The sequence below is a fragment of the Pteropus alecto genome, unplaced genomic scaffold, assembly GCF_000325575.1.
Source record: "Pteropus alecto unplaced genomic scaffold, ASM32557v1 scaffold155, whole genome shotgun sequence".
NCBI classification, from domain to species: Eukaryota; Metazoa; Chordata; class Mammalia; order Chiroptera; family Pteropodidae; genus Pteropus; species Pteropus alecto.
Window position 1 is genome coordinate 5,752,514 of NW_006438113.1, and position 17,554 is coordinate 5,770,067.

The 17,554-nt window shown below is 40.2% G+C and overlaps 1 protein-coding gene across 4 annotated transcripts in view; it reads right to left on the reverse strand.

The window, feature by feature from the left end:
• Window positions 1-13,788: 13,788 nt before the first annotated feature.
• The window catches only part of FAM213A (family with sequence similarity 213 member A), a 20,168-nt gene continuing 16,402 nt past the window's right edge, over window positions 13,789-17,554 (reverse strand). For all 4 annotated transcript variants that reach the window (XM_006915470.3, XM_006915469.3, XM_006915471.3 and 1 more), the window contains exons 5-6: window positions 17,333-17,497; window positions 13,789-14,541 (exon numbers count right to left, since the gene is read on the reverse strand). In XM_006915470.3, the coding sequence (XP_006915532.1) occupies window positions 14,428-14,541; window positions 17,333-17,497 (279 nt within the window). In that variant the 3' untranslated portion in view covers window positions 13,789-14,427. The remainder of the gene's footprint in view (window positions 14,542-17,332; window positions 17,498-17,554) is intronic.

Consider the following 17,554-nt stretch of genomic DNA (forward strand, 5'->3'; position numbering starts at 1 on the left):
GTCCAAACAGTTCTAGATTTCTAGATTTCTCTTCCTGTCTGCCACATTTAGTTTGTTATGATAAGTTGATGCTGCCCTTCTTTAAGCACATTTTTTTCTATCTGAATTCCTTTAAGCAGGGGAGGGTCAAAGTTTCTTTCTGAGTCTTTTGTTTTTTAAAAGTAACCAGTTTAAATCAATATCCCAACACACACACACACACACACACACACACACACACACACACACACACACACACACATCTCTACAGGCTCTTTGAGGTCTCAGCCACTCCTATGTCTTTAGGTGTCTTCAAGCACTGGCCATACCTCATGTTTATCACCAGACTCCTCTCTCTCCTGAGCTCCAGCCGAAGTCTAGAATGAATACCTGATCCTACCATCCCCCTGCCCCAAACTGTTCGAAGTTCATTTTACTGACTATTCTACAGAGGCTGACCAGGCCTGGTCACTGTAACCACATCTCTGTCCACAGGCTTCCGTCGCATTTGGTAACCCAGCTAGTCATCTCTAGTGTAGTGGTGACCACACAGACTGCCCTTCAGGACCAGGTGTTGGAATTTGATAGCTCAGGCTGGAATTACCTTGCCCAAGGCTCAACAGAGCCCCTTTTCTCATATCTGTACAATTGATGACTGATGCTAGCTCCAGGCTCTTGGTGGGGTCGGGTTGAAGCCTCCCTTTGAATGGCTTTACAGTTCAATTTCTCCCCCTGCCCCACCCTGCTTCCCTCACTTCCTGCACACAAATCTCTGAATCAGCTTCTGTTTCCTGTGACCTTGGCCTCTGCATATGCTATCTATCACTTCAGTTTAGATCATCTTTTGCCTGTTCCCTTTGCCTGTGTGAGGAGACACAGGGAAATAGAAAACCATCCAGCCTATTCCCTCAGCTAGGCTCTTCAGGAGAACAAGTCTGGAGGTGTCTCCACGTGAATGGCTCCCCAGAGCATCATTCATACCCAACGCTGGTGTCTAACTTTATTTTTACTTCTCCAGCTGCTTCTGGCCAACTGGTCCCCAGCTTCCCCTCAGGGTTCCTGCCTGAACTCCTCTGTGAGTTGTTGGCTTTTGCCTCTTGCCTGTCTCTGAGAGGAACATTCAGGTACCCAAGAGTGAGTTACTAATTACTCTGGTCAGCTGTCACCATCCACATCCTTTCTTGGGCAGAACTTTTGTGCAGGCCTTGCAGGTGCCTGGCCACCCCATCAGATCCTGATTTACAGCCCAAGACCCAGCCCTGGTCCAGTTACTGTGCCCAGGATAGAGGGTCTGTAGAACCAAGCTCTACGAAGGGGACTCTGATGGGAAGTATAGCATGGATCTCTCTGAGATCCCCAGGAGAGGGCAGTGATGTGTGGCATATGGGCACATAATGTCTGTCCCTCCTGCTGCCAGGGCTGCTGACTACAAATTATAAAGAAACAAATATTAGCTTTTATAATATATTTGCATATTAGCTTTCGTAACTGGTTATAGCATTTAGATCTGCATATTAGCTTTCGTAACTGGTTATAGCATGAGTATGCAGATCTGGTTTTGTGATGCTTCTGTTCTTATTTGTTGGTTTTTGAAGGTGTTTGAAACATTTATGAGACTGAATCATTAACATTAGGAAGAGTGTGTAATTGATTACTTTTAATGTTTAAATGTTCAGGAAAATCTACTTTGTTAAAATTATAAAAATTCAATTTATTATAGAAGTAGTATGTGACTATTTAGAGAAATCTTAACTGTTTCGATTTTCCTATATTGCACATTAGACGAGGTATAGAGTTGGATATGTATCTCTATGTGCAAAGAGCCTTTGGACACTAAAGAACTGCTGTGGGGACCCTATGGGATACTGGGAGCTTGTCAAAGGAGCAGGACTTGTGCTCTCTGTGCATCAAGGGTGAGAGGGTATCTGTCCTGTGCTCTGCCCATAGCCCAGCTGGGGCCAGTGCAAGGACCTTGCCCTGTGTACCAAGATGAGGGTACTGCCCCAACGTTTTCTTGAGTTATAAAAGCTAGGGAAGAGATGAGAGCCAAGAAAGGGGAGCAGAAGCCTCTGCCTGGCAGAAGCTTCAAAGTCTTTCTGCTTCAAAGAACAAGCAGCACCGCCCACCCCAGGAGCTGGCTGTGTCTTCAGGTCCAGCTCCCCAGCCCTTCCTGTCCAGGGGGGGTACTGGCCTCCTTCTCTGTCTTTGTATGAGCAGTGCTAGGGCAAGAGCCTGGCAGCAGAATTGGCCTTCTCTCCCCCTAAGCAAGCCTAGCACAGTCAGGATGGGCACAGGGAAGGCTCAGTGCCAGCTGGGTCCACTGACTCAGGAAAAGAAGCTCTTCCAGATGCTCATCTGAATTTGCATTCTTCTCCAGGCCTCTGCCCATGCAGGCCCATGAGGCTTCCCCAGCTCCTCAAACCAAATGGATTTTTTTACAGTTTGATGTGGCCTCAGTTTCATACCATATCTATAAATCTTTCTGAGGGCATGAGGGTGAAGACACAAAAAATTCTGGTCAGTGAACCAGCTATGGAGGTTTACAAAGTGCATAAGGTAGTGCTATTTTTATTACTTTGTCAAAAATGTTTAATTGGTTAATGCAGTCACATATAACAAATTATAAAGTTCAAAAGAGCATAAAAAGGGACATTTACCTCCTACCTATGTCCCCAGCCACCACCAGTACCCTATTCCTAAAGGCAAATATTATTACCAGTTTTTCATGTATTTGCCCATCGATATGCTACAGTAGACACTGCTGGTTAAATCCTCAAATCCATTCTCTTTTTTTTTTGATGGGTACAAAGCCATCTATGAGGAAGACTACATTTTTCAGCCACTCTTGCGATTAAGTTCAGCCCTTAGTACTGCCCAATAATATATAAATGAAAGTGATGTGTGCTTCTTCCAGTTTTTACCTTAAGGGAAAAAAGTAGGTTTAGCATTTGACAAAATTCATGATAAAAACTCAACAAATTAGGTATATAACTACTGTTTTTCAGCATGATACAGGCCATGTATGACCCCACAGCCAACATCACACTCAATGGTGTAAAGTGTTTTCCCTAAGTTCAGGAACAAGACCATGGTGCCCACTCTCTCCATTTCTATTCAACATTGTACTGGAAGTCCTATCCAGAGAAATTAGACAAGAAAATGAAATAAGAGAAATCCAAATCAGAAAGGAAGAAGTAAAATTATCTGTTTGCAGAAAACTCCAAAGACTCCATCAAAAAACTGCTAGAACTAAAAAAAGAATTCGGTAAAGTTACAGGATACAAAATCAATATACAGAAATTAGCTGCATTTTTATACACTAGCAATGAACTATCTGAAAAAGAAATAAGGAAAGCAGTCCCATGAACCACCTAAGCTAACAGACATCTCCATCCAACAACTGCAGAATACACATTCTTCTCAAGTGCACGTGAAACATTCTCCAGTATAGATCATATGTTAGGCAATCAAATAAGTCTTTAAAAGTTTTAGAGCATTGAAATCATACCATATGTGCTCTCTGACCACCATGTAATGAAATTAGAAATCATTAACAGAAACAAAATTTGAGGAATTCTCAATTATATAGACATCAAACAGCATATTCCTAAATAATTAAAGGTCAAAGAAGAAATCACAAGGGAAATTTTAATATATTTTGAGATGAATGAAAACAAAATCATAGCATACCAAAACGTAGGCAATCAACAATGCTTAGATGGAAATTTATAGCTGTAAATACCTATAATAAAAAAGAAAGATCTCAAACCAATAACCTAAACTTGCATTCTAGAAAAAGAAGAGCAAACTACACCCAACACAAACAGAAGATAGGAAATAATAAAGATTAGTGCCAAAATAAAATAGAGAGTAGAAAAAAAATAGAGAGAGGAAATCAACACAATCAAAAGTTGATTCTTTGAAAAGATCAACAAAATTGACAAATCTTGAGCTAGACTGGCAAAAAAAATACTCAAATTATTAAAATCGTGAGTAAAAGAGGAGCCATTATTATGAACTCTTGAGAAATAAAAAGGATTCTAACAGAAAAAAGGGAAAGCAATCCCATTTACAATAGCACCAAAAACAATAAAATATTTAGGAATATATTTGACCAAGCTGGTGAAAGTCCTGTACGTTGAAAACTATAACACATGATAAAAGAGAATGAAGAAAAAAACAGATAAATGGAAAGCTATCCTGTGTTCTTGGATTGGGAGAACTAATGTGAAAATTTCCGTACTACCCAAAGCAACCTACTGATTCAATGCCATCCCTATCAAATTTCCAATAGAATTTGTCACAGATAGAGAGAAACTATCGTAGAATTTGTCACAGATAGAGAGAAACTATCGTAAAATTTGTATGAAACCACAAAAACCCTGAATAGCCAAAGCAATCCTAAGAAATAACTAATCTAGAGGCATCACATTTCCATATTTAGAGCTACATTACAAAGCTATAAGACTCAAAATAGTATGGTACTGGCATAAAAACAGGCACATAGACCAGTGGAACAGGATAGAGAGCAAATGATGTGATTGTGTGGGTTTTTATAGTAATTCTTTATCACGTTGAGGACATTCCCCTCTATTCCTGTTTACTGAGGGTTTTTATTATCAATGGATTTTGGATTTTATCAGATGCTTTTTCTGCATCTATTGATATAATCATGTGACTTTTCTTCTTTAGCCTTTCGATGTGAAGAATTACATGAATTGATTTTTGCATGTTAAACCAGCCTTACACACCCGGGATGAATTCTTTTTATATATTGTTGGATTTGACTTTCTAATATTTTGTTGAGAATTTTTGCATTTTTGTATCTATGTTCAGGAGAGATATTGGTCTGTGGTTTTCTTTTCTTATAATGTCTATATCTGGTTTTGGTATAGGGTAATGCTCGCCTTATAAAATGAGTTAGGAAGTATTCAGTCTTATTCTATTGTCTGAAATGGATTGTAGAGAATTGGTGTAATTTCTTCCTTAAATGTTTCGTAGAATTCACCAGTAAACCCATTTGGGCCTTGTGCTTTCTGTTTTGGAAGGTTACTAATTATAGCTTCAATTTCTCTAATAGATATAGGCCTATTGAAATTGTCTATTTCTTCTTGTGTGAGTTTTGGCAAATTATTTCTTTTGTGGAAATGGTTTATTTCACCTAGGTTATCAAATTTATGGGTATAGAGTTGTTCATAATAATCCCTTATTATCTTTTTAATGTCTATGGAATCTGTAGTAATGTTACCTCTTTGATTTCTGCTGTTAGTGATTTGTGTCATCTCTCTCTCTCTCTCTCTCTCTCTCTCTCTCTCTCTCTCTCTCTCTCTCTCTCTCTCACCTGGCTACTGGCTTGTCCATTTTATCAATCTTTTCAAAGAATCAACTTTTGGTTTAGTTGATTTTCTCTATTGATTTCCTGTTTCAATTTCATAGATTTCCATTCTAATTTTTTTCTTCTGCTTATTTTCGATGCGATATGCTCTTCTTTTTCTAATTTCTTAAGGTAGAAGCTTAGATGATCTATTTTAGATTTTTCTTCTTTTCTAATGTAGGCATTCAATGCTATAAATTCCCCTGTAATCACTGCTTTCACTACATGCCACAAACTTTGATAAGTTGTATTTTAATTTTCATCTAGTTAAAAATACTTTAAAATTTCTCTTGAGATTTCTTCTTTGACCCATATGTTATTTAGAAGAGTGTTGTTTAATCTCCAGGTATTTTTGGGATTTCCAGTTATTTTTGTGTTATTGATTTTTTAGTTTAATTCCATTGCGGTCTGAGAGCAGGTATGGTATGATTTCTATTCTTTTAAACTTGTGAAGATGTGCTCTATGACCCAGACTGTGGTATTTCTTGGTGAATGTTTCATGTGAGCTTGAGAAGAATGTGTATTCTGCTGCTGTTAGATAAAGCAGTCCATTATATCAGTTGATTGATAATGGTTATTAAGTACAACTGTATCCTTACAGATTTTCTGCCTACCGGATCTGTCCATTTCTGATAGATATGTATTGATGTCTTCAAATATAATAGTGGATTCATCTATTTTTCCTTGTGGTGCTATCAGTGTTTGCCTCATGTATTTTGATACTCTGCTGTTAGGCACATATACATTAGATCGTTTTATTTTCTTGGAGAATTGACCCCTTGATCATTATGTAATACCAGTCTTTATTCCTCATAACAGATAACAGTCTGCTCTGTCTGAAATTAATAGAGGTACTTCTATTTTGGGGGGAGATAAATGTTAGCATGGTATATCTTTCTCCATCCATTAACTTTTACTATACATGTGTCTTGATATTTAAAGTGAGTTTCTTTAGATAAAATGTAGTCAGGTCTTGATTTTGATTCAATGTGAAAATCTCTCTTTTATTAGTGTACTTTGACCATTGATATTTAAAGTAATTATTGATATAGGTGGATTAACATATACCACATTTGTTATTGTTTTCCATTTGTTGCCTTTTTTGTTCCTATTTTGTCTTCCAGGGTTTTTTTTTCTGTCTTTTGTGACTTTAACTAAGCATTTGTATGATTCCATTTTCTCTCCTTTCGTAGTATATCACCTATCCTCTTTTTTTACCTTCTTTTAGTGGTTGCCCTAGACTTTGCAGTATACATTTGCAACTACTCTAAGTCCACTTTCAAATGACACTATACCCCTTCATGGGCACTGTGAGTACCTTATAATAATAAAATAATCATAATTCTTCCCTACTAACCATTGTATCATTACTGTCATTCATTCTATGTATACCTAAGTGTATATATACACATATATACACATTTGAATGTATTGTTCCTATTATTATTATGTCAAACTTATCTGTTATATCAATTAAGAATAGGAAAAATTAAAGTTTTAGTTTACCTTCACTTTTTCCTTCTTCGATGCTCTTCTTCCTTTATGTATATTTGAGTTTCTGACCTATATATCATTTTCCTTCTCTCTAAAGAACTTCTAACATTTCTTGCCAAGAAGATATACTGGCAACAAAGTTCTTAAGTTTATGTTTACCTGAGAAAGTATTTCTTCTTCATTTTTTAAGGATAATTCCACAAGGTAGAGAATTATGAGTTGGCGCTGTTCCCCCACCCCCTGCCCCCAAACTTTAAAAGTTATACTCTACTCTCTTTTTGTTAGCATGGTTTCTGAGGAATTGCTCCTCTATAGGTAAAATGTTTTTCCTCTGATTTTTCAATATTTTTTCTTATTTTTGATTTTTGCAATTTTAATATGATATACTTGTGTGTAGTTTTTGTGTTGTTTTGGTTTGTTTTTTGCTTTTTGTTTTTTGGGTTTTTTTTTTTGCATTTATCCTGCTTGGTGTTCTCTGAGTTTCCTGTTTCTGTGGTTTGTTGTCTGACATTAATTTGGTGAAAATTCTCAATCGTTATAGTTTCAAGTATTTCTCTTGTTTCTCTCTTCTCCTTCTGGTATTCCCATTATGCATATATTACACTTAATATTTAGTTGTCCCACAGTTCTTGGATATTTGCTTCTATTTTCAGTCTTTTTTTTTTTCTTTGCTTTTCAATTTTGGAAGATTCTATTGAGATATTCTCAAGCTCAGAAGTTCTTTCCTTATCTGTGTTCAGTCTGCTAGTCAATTCATCAAAGGCATTCTTCATTTCCGTTATAATATTTTAAATCTCTAGCTTTTCTTTTTTATTCTTCAGAATTTCTTTTTCATTTGTCTTAGAATTTCCATCCCTCTGCTTACATTGTCTATCTGTTAGTCACTAGAGCCCTAAGCATATTAATCGTAGTTGTCTTAAATTCTAGTCTGATAATTCCAACATCCCTGCCATATCTGAGTCTGGTTCTGATGCTCATTTTGTCTCTTCAAGCTATGGGTTTTTTTGTTTTGGTTTGATTTTTTGACTTTTAGAATACCTTGTAATTTTTTTTTCTTGATTGCTGGACATGATATGCTGAGTTTGGAATTGCTGTTAGTAGTCCATTAATAATATGGTGGTAAAATTTAGGGGTGTGTGTGTGTGTGTGTGTGTGTGTGTGTGTGTGTGTGTGTGTGAAGTGATCTATGGTCCTATGATCAAGTCTCAGGCTTTTAGTGAGCCTGTGCCTCTGGACTGTGCACCTCACAAATCCTTAGCACACCCCAACCACCCATCCCCCTTAGGTGGGACAGGATGGCTAGAGTGGGCCATAATTAGGCATTTCCTTTCTTCCATGTGGAAGGCTAGAGTCTGCTGAAGTGTTTCCTTCCCCTGGTCAGTTAGGCTCTGATAAAACTCCGTCAGGTTAGGCTCTAGTTAAATAGTTTCTCCTGAGAGCACATCTTATTAAGAACAGAGTGCTCTGGGATGTTTCAAAATGGTTGCTTTTCCCCTCCCCCTGCCAGAAGCATGAGGGGATTTCTCTGATATTTACTGAGAACCTGGTAAAGCCTCTGGAGGTAAAACTCAAAAAGTGTGCGGAACTCCTAGTACTTAGCCCCTCTGGAGTTTTCACTCTCAGACTTGTCTACACCACCGAGTCTCCAGAATTTCCTCAATCACAGTTTAGGTATTCCTATCCCGGGAATGGTACCCACAGAGGTTTCTGCAGATGGGTTTGGTCTCTTCAATTTGGGGGGGCGGCAGTTTGCCCTCACTTCTCTTATGGACCTAAAAAGAGTTTTTCATTTTCCAGTAAGTTCTGTTTTTCATTCATTGTTAGGATAGAGGATCAACTTCAAAGCTTCTTATACGCAGGAGAGGAAACTGGCATTCTCATTAACTTTTTATTGATTTGTAGGAGCTGGTATTTGGAAAACCAGTCTTTTCTGATTGAAATGAGTTGCAAATGTGTTTTCTCAGTTATTTGTTGGCCTTTTGACTTTGCTTATGGTTGCTTTTGCCATCCAAGCTGTATTATTTATTGAGGGACAGGCTCTGTGCTGGGTGCTGGGGAAACCAGGAAGAAAAAGGCCAATGTGACCCCGCTTTCCTGGGATGTCCAGTCCAGAGATGCAAAGGACGTTGGGTTCAGTAACAATAGCACCAGATATGAACAGAGAGCTGGACTCCAGGTTTGGTCCTGATGAAAGAACTCTAGGGCCTATGGCTACCAAATCTATAATAGCCCCTACATCGGTGGTCGCCAACCTTTTTGGCACCAGGGTCCAGTGCTCCTATGAGAATTTAATGCCTGATGATCTGAGGTGGAGCTGAGGTGGTGATGCTAGTGCTAGGGAGCGGCTGCAAATACAGACGAAGCTTCGCCAGCTCGCCTGCCACTCATCTTCTGCTGTGCGGCCCAGTTCCTAAGAGGCCACGGACTGGTACTGGTCCATGGCCCGGGGGTGGAGGGATTGGGGAACCCCTGCCCTGCACAATACAGATGGAGAAACAGCCCCAGTGAAGGAAGAGACTGGCTCAAAGTTTCATGGTAGCTCAGCTCTGGAGACTTGGTTCAAAGCTCTTTTCTATTAAAAAGCTGCTCCTAACCAGCTTTAGTTCTTGTAAATCATCTCCCCAGAACTCTGTTCCCCTCGCCCCATAAAGTGAGGGGGTAAGATCAAGATTTTAACTGACTCGGTCTGTGCTAGGGGAGCATTTGGAGTATCAAGTAGCACCAGAACCTTGCTGGATAAAGACAGCGCAATTAAGAAGCATCATCTGCCGGGAGGAAAGCTCTGCGGAGAGCTGCCCTATGGACAGACCCAGAGAGGCATTTCCAGGGACTTGGCTCCTCTCACTGACCAATCCCATTCTAACTATGGCTGGGCCGGCTCTGAATACCTCTGTAATGAGAAACTTCTCTCATCAACTCTTTGGTTACTTTGAAGTAACAAGGGAGGATAAATGCTTATTTTTTCTTTATTTTCCAGGCTTTAAAATTAGTTGATTTCTTTCACATCACCCAAATATTTTTTAAAGGATTATTTTGAACTTATAGATTTAAACATATCTCATGTTTTAATATAATGCAATTGTAGATACTCAAATTGTCCCATCTTTAGCAAGAGAACTCCTTCAAGGTAGAGCCTGAGTCCTTTCCATCAGCCTTCAGTAGTAGCCTTTGAGCTTGCTTAACATCTAGTATGACAAGATGCTTCAGGCTCATCTTGTACATTTTCTGCCCCAAGCCTGCAAACGGCCATTTTTCCAAAGAGCTCTTTGGATATTAAAAGAACACAGTCTGAGTTCAGCTGTCTCTTGGGAGAGTTTCTTCATGTTTTCTGGCTGAATAACATGAAAATTAGGGCATGGGTGTCTCTTGCCTAACTTCAAAACAGATACTCTGTCCAAGGTTTAGATATAAAGGGGGTAAATTCCTTGTGCTTCTCTAAGATTTTACAGTTGTTTCTCAATTTAAGGCAATGGTTTTCCACCCTGTCTCCATACTAGAACCTCCAAAGAAGCTTTTAAAAAATACCGATACCTGGATCCATCCCCAGAGATTCTGGTTTAACTGGACTAGGATCTCGCGTGGGCAGTAGGGTTTAAAAATGTGAAGCAACCAGATGGTGCTCAACCCTGGCTGTGCATTGCTTATCATACCATTCCACATATGTTTTCACACTTTACCACATATGTATGGAGCTCTAAACAATACTGCTGTGCATGCCTTAAAAATATATGTAAATTTTATCCTACTGAGTATATCATTCAGAAGCTTGTTCTTTTTCGCTATATTGTTTTAATGCACCCTAAATTAACACTTGTACTTTCGGTTTATTCATTGTAACTATTGTAGCACATTAAAATCTTCCTTCTATCCCATCATTTTCTGCTCCCCTTTACTGCAAAATTCATGTGCAGTTAATTGTTCAGGCCAGAAACCTTGGAGTCATCCTTGACTCATCTTTGTCTCACATCCCACATCCAGTCATTCAGGAAATCCTCTTAGGTCTGTCTTCAAATATATCCAGCATCTGACAATTTCTCAGCACCTCCACTGCTACCACCTGGTTCTACTCACCATTATCTCTTGCCTGGATTGCTGCAATAGCATCTTAAGTGGTCTCCCTGGAACTTTTGATCTTCTACAATCTATTGTCTCAAAGCAGTCAGAATATACAAATCAGATCATGTCACTCCTCTTCTTCAAACTCTCCAATGGATTCCCATTTCCCTCAGTAAAATTCAGAAGTTCTTATGGCTTGCCAGAACTACATAGTGTGCATCTATACCATCTCACCACCTACTGATCTCATTTCCTACCTCTATCCCTCACTCTTGTTGCTCTATCCACACTTCCTTTCATATTGTTCTTTGAATACAACGATCCCATCCCCACTTCTGGGCCTTTGTACTTGCTGTTCCTTCTGCTTGGAATGTTATTCCTCCAATATTCATAAGACCTGCTTTCTTACTCCTTTCAGGTCTCTGCCCAAATGTCATTTTATGAAAGAGGATCTCCCTGGCCAACCTATCTACATCACTCCCTATGCTTATATTGAATTACAGGAAAAACCGACTCCTACTTTTAACTAGTTTGTTGGGTTGGCCAGGATCATCATTATGTAACATAGAAAGGTGACCAAGTATACCTGGGAAGAAGCATGTCCTTGAAAGGATCACCCCAAAACTCCAGGGATCCCTGCCACTATCATCCTTTATGAGAATTGTTTAATAAACAAACAAATCCCCAAACAGACCCTTCTCCCTTAAACCTAGAAAGGATTTGAGGGGTTAAACCCGAACAAGACAACTTTCCCTTCCTCTTCCTTCCCAAACATAAACACAAATACACATTTGTCTACTTATCTCATGTGACATGAGTAACAGAGCGGAGGGAAGGTAGCCAGGACTGAGAAGTGTTCAGTCTAGACTGATTTCATCTACCCTCTAGGCTCACAACCATCTCCAGTCTCTTCCCCACAGCTCACCTTGCTTACCCAACCCCTACCCCAGTGATACCCCTGGCTCTGGGAAAAGAGGGATAAAGTAGACATAGGGGCTATTTTTTAAATTTTAAAATAATCATCGATGTGAAAAGGGCACTAGAGAACTCAGTGTATTGGAGAAGAGGACATTCAATCAGGTAAACAAACCACACTCCTTCCTCCCTGTTCTCCCATACCTACTAATTCCTTTCTCTTTGGCCATATCATAGTTCAGGGCTTGATCCTGCCTTAAGTGACCTCTTTACCTGATCACCTACCCAAATCTCCTCTACCTTTAAGGTTCAGTTCAGGTCCTGGATTTCCCCACAGCCATATCCACATCATTAGTGACCCTTACCACCTAAAGACTATTTTTCAAAACTCATCAGAGATTATTGAGAACAGCCAATTCTGGGTAATTTGGGTGTGACCACTGGTCCAAACATGACACTGAGTTCTTTTAGGATGACTGCATGTTGGAATCACCCAGGAGCTTTAAGGAATGTTTTTGACTGGGTATCATCCCAGAGATTCTGATTTAACAGGCCTGCAGGTGTGACCTGGGCATCAGAATTTTTTAAAACTTCCCCAGGTGGTTCCACTGTGTATCCAGATTGAGAACTATCAGCTCGCCAGCAAGGACTCTTTCCTGCATTCTCCTGGTAGTCTGCATTAGTATAGAATCTCAATTTATCAAATAAAGAGAAAAGAGTCTGCTGATGCTTTAGTCCCTGCCTGGGAAAGCTCAAGGCTGCCAAGAGAATTTACTTTTTGTTCAAGCCGAACACCTGACCATAGGTCTCTGAGCATCCTTTTCTTAAAGGAGCATTCATTAAAAAACAAAACAAACAAACAAAAAACCAACCTTAAAATTATAAGTCTTGAGATGTGTATGTTTGTATCTCCTGAAACCCAGGAGTGTCCTTCTCAAGGACCTGGGAGCCATTCCTTTGAAATATAATCATCAGGACAGACAGGCCTCCATTTCCCCAGTCTCTGTGGGAGATGAACTAGCAGACACTGATAGCCTAATCATATTGACCAATCCCAACCCTCTTTTTATAATTTTCCACTTCCCTGACTCTGCTCAAGCTCTCTTGTGTTCCCTCTCCCCATTTCTTCATCCTCCCTTTAAAATTCCAATCACCTCTGCATGAAACCCTGTTGAGCTCAGTTTTATACTGAGACCTCTCCCCTACTTTAGTCTTTACTGAATAAAACCTGTCTTTCCTGCCTTTAACTGGTGTCCGGCTTTGTTTTTCTTTAACAGTCTCCATTTAAAAAAAGATCCTTAGGTGATTTGCATGCTCATTAAAGTTTAAGAAGCATTGTTGTACAATATTTATCATTCCCTGAATAACTTCTAATGAACAGCCTTGAATGGTGGACAGGAATTATTATGCCCATTTACCAGTGAGACCTGAGAGCCAGAGCTTTGTTCAGTCACACAGTTAAACTAGAACTTGAAGCTACCTCATGACTCAATCTGGTGCTCTTTTCATAATGTCATGCTAATCAGAGACAGAAGACCCACTGCACATGATGACCGAGGAATAAAACAGTTGGTGAAAGAAATCATAATAAGGTTTCTCTCTATGCATCCACTGCCACAGTGTCCTCACAGGCTCTACTCTTCTTTATTTGCAAGAGAGCCATTTCAGAATCAAGTGTCTTCTAGGCACCAAAGAACTCTCAGCTGAGTTATCTTATTAGTAGGTGGAGTCCCAGGATCACAGCTACTGGGGAATGAGATGAGTCACTGTACTAACCCCGTTCAAGTACTGAAGGGTGTTTCCTCAAGTCTGCAGAAGCCCAGACTTTCACAGGCCTGTGCACACACGACACAGCCACTGCCACGTGAAGTCAGACACAGTCACAGTCTTAGTCCTTTATCCCATACACGGAGAACACTAACTTTTCATGTTCAATGTCTTTGGCATGGATAATTTAATTTCAGCTATCATTATGGTAAATATTTTTATTGTTAGCTTTATCAGAAAAACTTGTATTACAGACAATTTCTGATGCATAATTTTATTAGAGCCAGAGATTATTTCTTCTAGAAAAACAAACCTCTGAGGTTAGAATGGAAGACAATGAAAAAATAGATTTCATTTTATAATCTATCTTTATCAAGCCATCCAGAGTACATCAATTCCTTTAAATGAGCATTACTTTAATATTATATAACAAGTCATTAATAGACAACACACAAGTCCAAGACCTTATATCTTTAATTTTCAAGTCAATCATCAACTTTCCTTAGATTTAAAGACATGAAAACAAAACTGATTTCAAGTAACAGCACTCAAATACCATATACGTTTGTAATTATGTGTGCCAGTCAACTGTAAGCCTCATATTTTTCAGGTTTTAGTTGAAAACTAAATCATTTCTTAGATTTCTTATCAGTCTTGTTTGGGGGTGATTTTGTTTCCTTGAGCCTAAACAGAGCACAATATTAAAACGCATCATGATTTATACTGAAAATATGGCATAAGTGAGTTTCTAACTTGTTAGGGACACGAGTGGAAACATAACATCCTGTAAACACCCAGGTTGAGCGCCCTTAGTTATCCCTGAGTTGGGCAGTTTCACACAATCATTTTTTCTCTGAGGCTGAAGTCTGCGGTTTGATCTTCCTAGCTGCTTCCAGAACAGAAACTGGGTTTACTTTATCTCCAAATTCTTTTTCTCGGTGCTCAAGAAGAATGCCCTAAAAGGAAAGGAGAGGGAACATCAGTCCTTATTCTGAGTTATTCGTTCATGAGACAGACAGTGAGTAACAGCTATCTGTCAAACCCTGTGCAAAAGCAGGAGGGAACAGAGACTCTCAAGGGCCTATTCTGCCCTTGAGGCATTCAGTCTTTTGGGGAAGGTAGATCAAGGGATGGCTGCATCACAATATTTGGACTGTATAAACAGCACTTTGGGAGCAGGAAGTTAGGAGTGATCAAATATAATAAGGCAATCAGAAGAGGCTTCACAGATGATAAAGCATGAGAGGTAAACAGGATGTCTACAGGTAGAGGTGAGGTAAAAGCACATTCCAGGCAAAGAGAACTGAATGAGCTTACAAGGAAAAGCCTAAAGTGTCGAAGCAGACTCAGAGGTCAGACCTTGGCAGGTATTGAATAACCATCTGAAAAGACAGGCCCTCTCTTCGCTTTAGTTTTCCTAAGAAACTAGAGGCTGCTTACTTCTGATACTGTGCCACAAAGTGCACAGGATACCCCAAAGTACCCAAAAGTGGTAAGAAAGATAAAATAATGTGTTCGAGATCAGCATCTAGGAATCCTTGTTAAAGAGTTCTTTGACCCATAACATCTGGGAACTCATCTTAAATTTAAAAAATAAATCTCTGTAAACATGTTCATTGTGCCATTATTTATAAAGACTTTAAGGAAAACAAAAAGTCCCACCACTCTGTGGTGACTACAGGGAAGCTGTGCGTTAACTACCTGCACAATAAAGCAGTATGCAGACATTACAAATATGAGGAAGAACATATGACGACATGGGAAATGTTCATCATACACTGTTAAATGAAAAAGAACATCTAATTTAGTAAGATACCATTCTCTAAAAAACAAAACAAAAGACCTCTCAGCTCACCTCTGTTCTAATGGGCTGTCCACGGTGGCTGAGCTTATAGAATAGCTCTCTCCACCTTTCACTGTTTCTTTTACAAATTTTCTATGTGGAAAACATTACTTCTTTAAAGTAATTATGCTGTAAAGATCACTATTACAAAGGAAATCCCTACTGAGTGGCACCGGCCTGGCACAATGAGACTGTAAAAACTCTGCTCTGAAAAAACATGGGGGCAAGACCTGAAGCTCTGCCAGCCCAGTCAATCTTCCACCAGAAGGAACGGGGGCAGGAGCTCCAGGGAGCACCAACAAAGCCAAACGCCACACCTGGCAACACCAAGGGCATGCCAGCCAGGCTAGGGGAGCCCGTGAGTACCAGCTGAGTCACTGCCAGGCAAAAGAAGGCTGGCAGGTGAGCCAAGCCCTGCCCTGGAGGCTGAGGGAAAACAGAAATAGGGAGAGAAAAGGAATCCCAGAGTTCCAGAGTGGGAAGAAGCTAAACAATCCTCTCAGGAAGTGGCCTGCCCAAGTGCCAGGGCATCTGGAAGGGGTTTTGGGGAACCACTCTGAAAGAGAGGGTATGGGCAGGGGAAGGGCGGGGTCTTCGGAGCAGGACAGATCTGAGTTCCTGAGTTTCATTTCCATTGTACTACTTACTAGCTATGTATCTTTGGCTGAATCATTTCATATCTTTCATATATCTAGGCCCATCTCCTTACATATAGATATAAATAAAAATACCTAATTCCCAGATTAGTTATGAAGAAGACATGATATCACATATATGAACACCTAGAACAAGGCAGGTACTCACTGGCATCCATCATCTCTGACAATTTGATATATTTAGCAGAAAGTTAGCAAACAGGTTTATGTTAAAGCAAATACCAATTCATTCTAGATTCTAATATCGACAAGCAATAGCAGTTACAAAGGTTTAAAAGGAAGAGATTAAAAATAAAGCTTCAAATGGAAGGATTTCTATTCCTGTTAACTTTCATTCCTCCCAAATTGCAAAAAGTACTATGCACTTATTAATGTTAGTAGTGAGATACACCAATGCAGACAACCCTGTCTTTTCACAGACGAGGCCAAGTGTTAAAGTCATGCTAAGACTGGCAGAGACAGGCCTAGAAGTCAGGACCCCAGTCTCTAAGTCCTCCTGCCAGGCTCTTGAGCATACCTCACTTTACTCCATTCTCTGCTCTGCATCTGCCCGACCTCTGCTGGCACTCCCCACCACTGCAGGGGAATTGCCACAGCTCAAGGCTGCCCATGATCTGATGTGGAGCATCCACCCACTGGCGTCCTGGACCCACAGACATCTCATTTTTCCACACATTCCCCTGGAGTCCTCATGGAACTCTGAACCCTCACAGCCAGGGCCTAAGACAGCCTGTCTGATGAGAAGTCTGTTACCTCTCCAGGGGCAGTCCTGGTACCAGGACCCCCACAGGCCTCATCACCCCAACATCTCCTTGCTACTTTCCCTAATTAGGCTTGTTTGTAATCCTTCTTTCCCATTCACTTTTCTCTACTGTCCATCCTAGGAACACAACAAAGTACATCCTTGATAGAATAAAAACTATGTTTTTATTCAAGCACAGAAAACAGAACTTGACACCAGAACACCTGGGTTCAGGCCCAGCAGTGCCACTGATGAGCTGTGCCCCTCAGTGCAGTCACTCACCTCACCTGCAAAACTCTCTATCTCATGACGTTACGGTGATGAGTGAAGAGATGCGGGATAAATGACAATTTCCCTCCCTTTCCCTTCCTCATGTTTCCTGGCTTTCTGGAAGGAAGGCTAGAAGATTCTGGGTAAAAAAGTTACCCCCCTCCACCACCACACTGGGTTGTTGCTCTCACAGACATGGACACCCACAGACCCAAAAGTGAACACTAGGCATTTACCTGCTTTCCTGATCCCACCACAAAAACTCCTCCAAGGATGAAGCCTTCGCCTTCCAGGTTTCCAGAGAAGCCTCCGTTCCGGGCCCGGAAGAAGTTATTCCACACACCCAGCCGGACAAATCCCATAAACATCATCTTCCGCCTTTGGGGGCCATAGAATTTTTTCTGTAGTAGTGAGGACAGATTCCATATGAGTAGCCCGTATGCCTGCCTTCCTGCCTT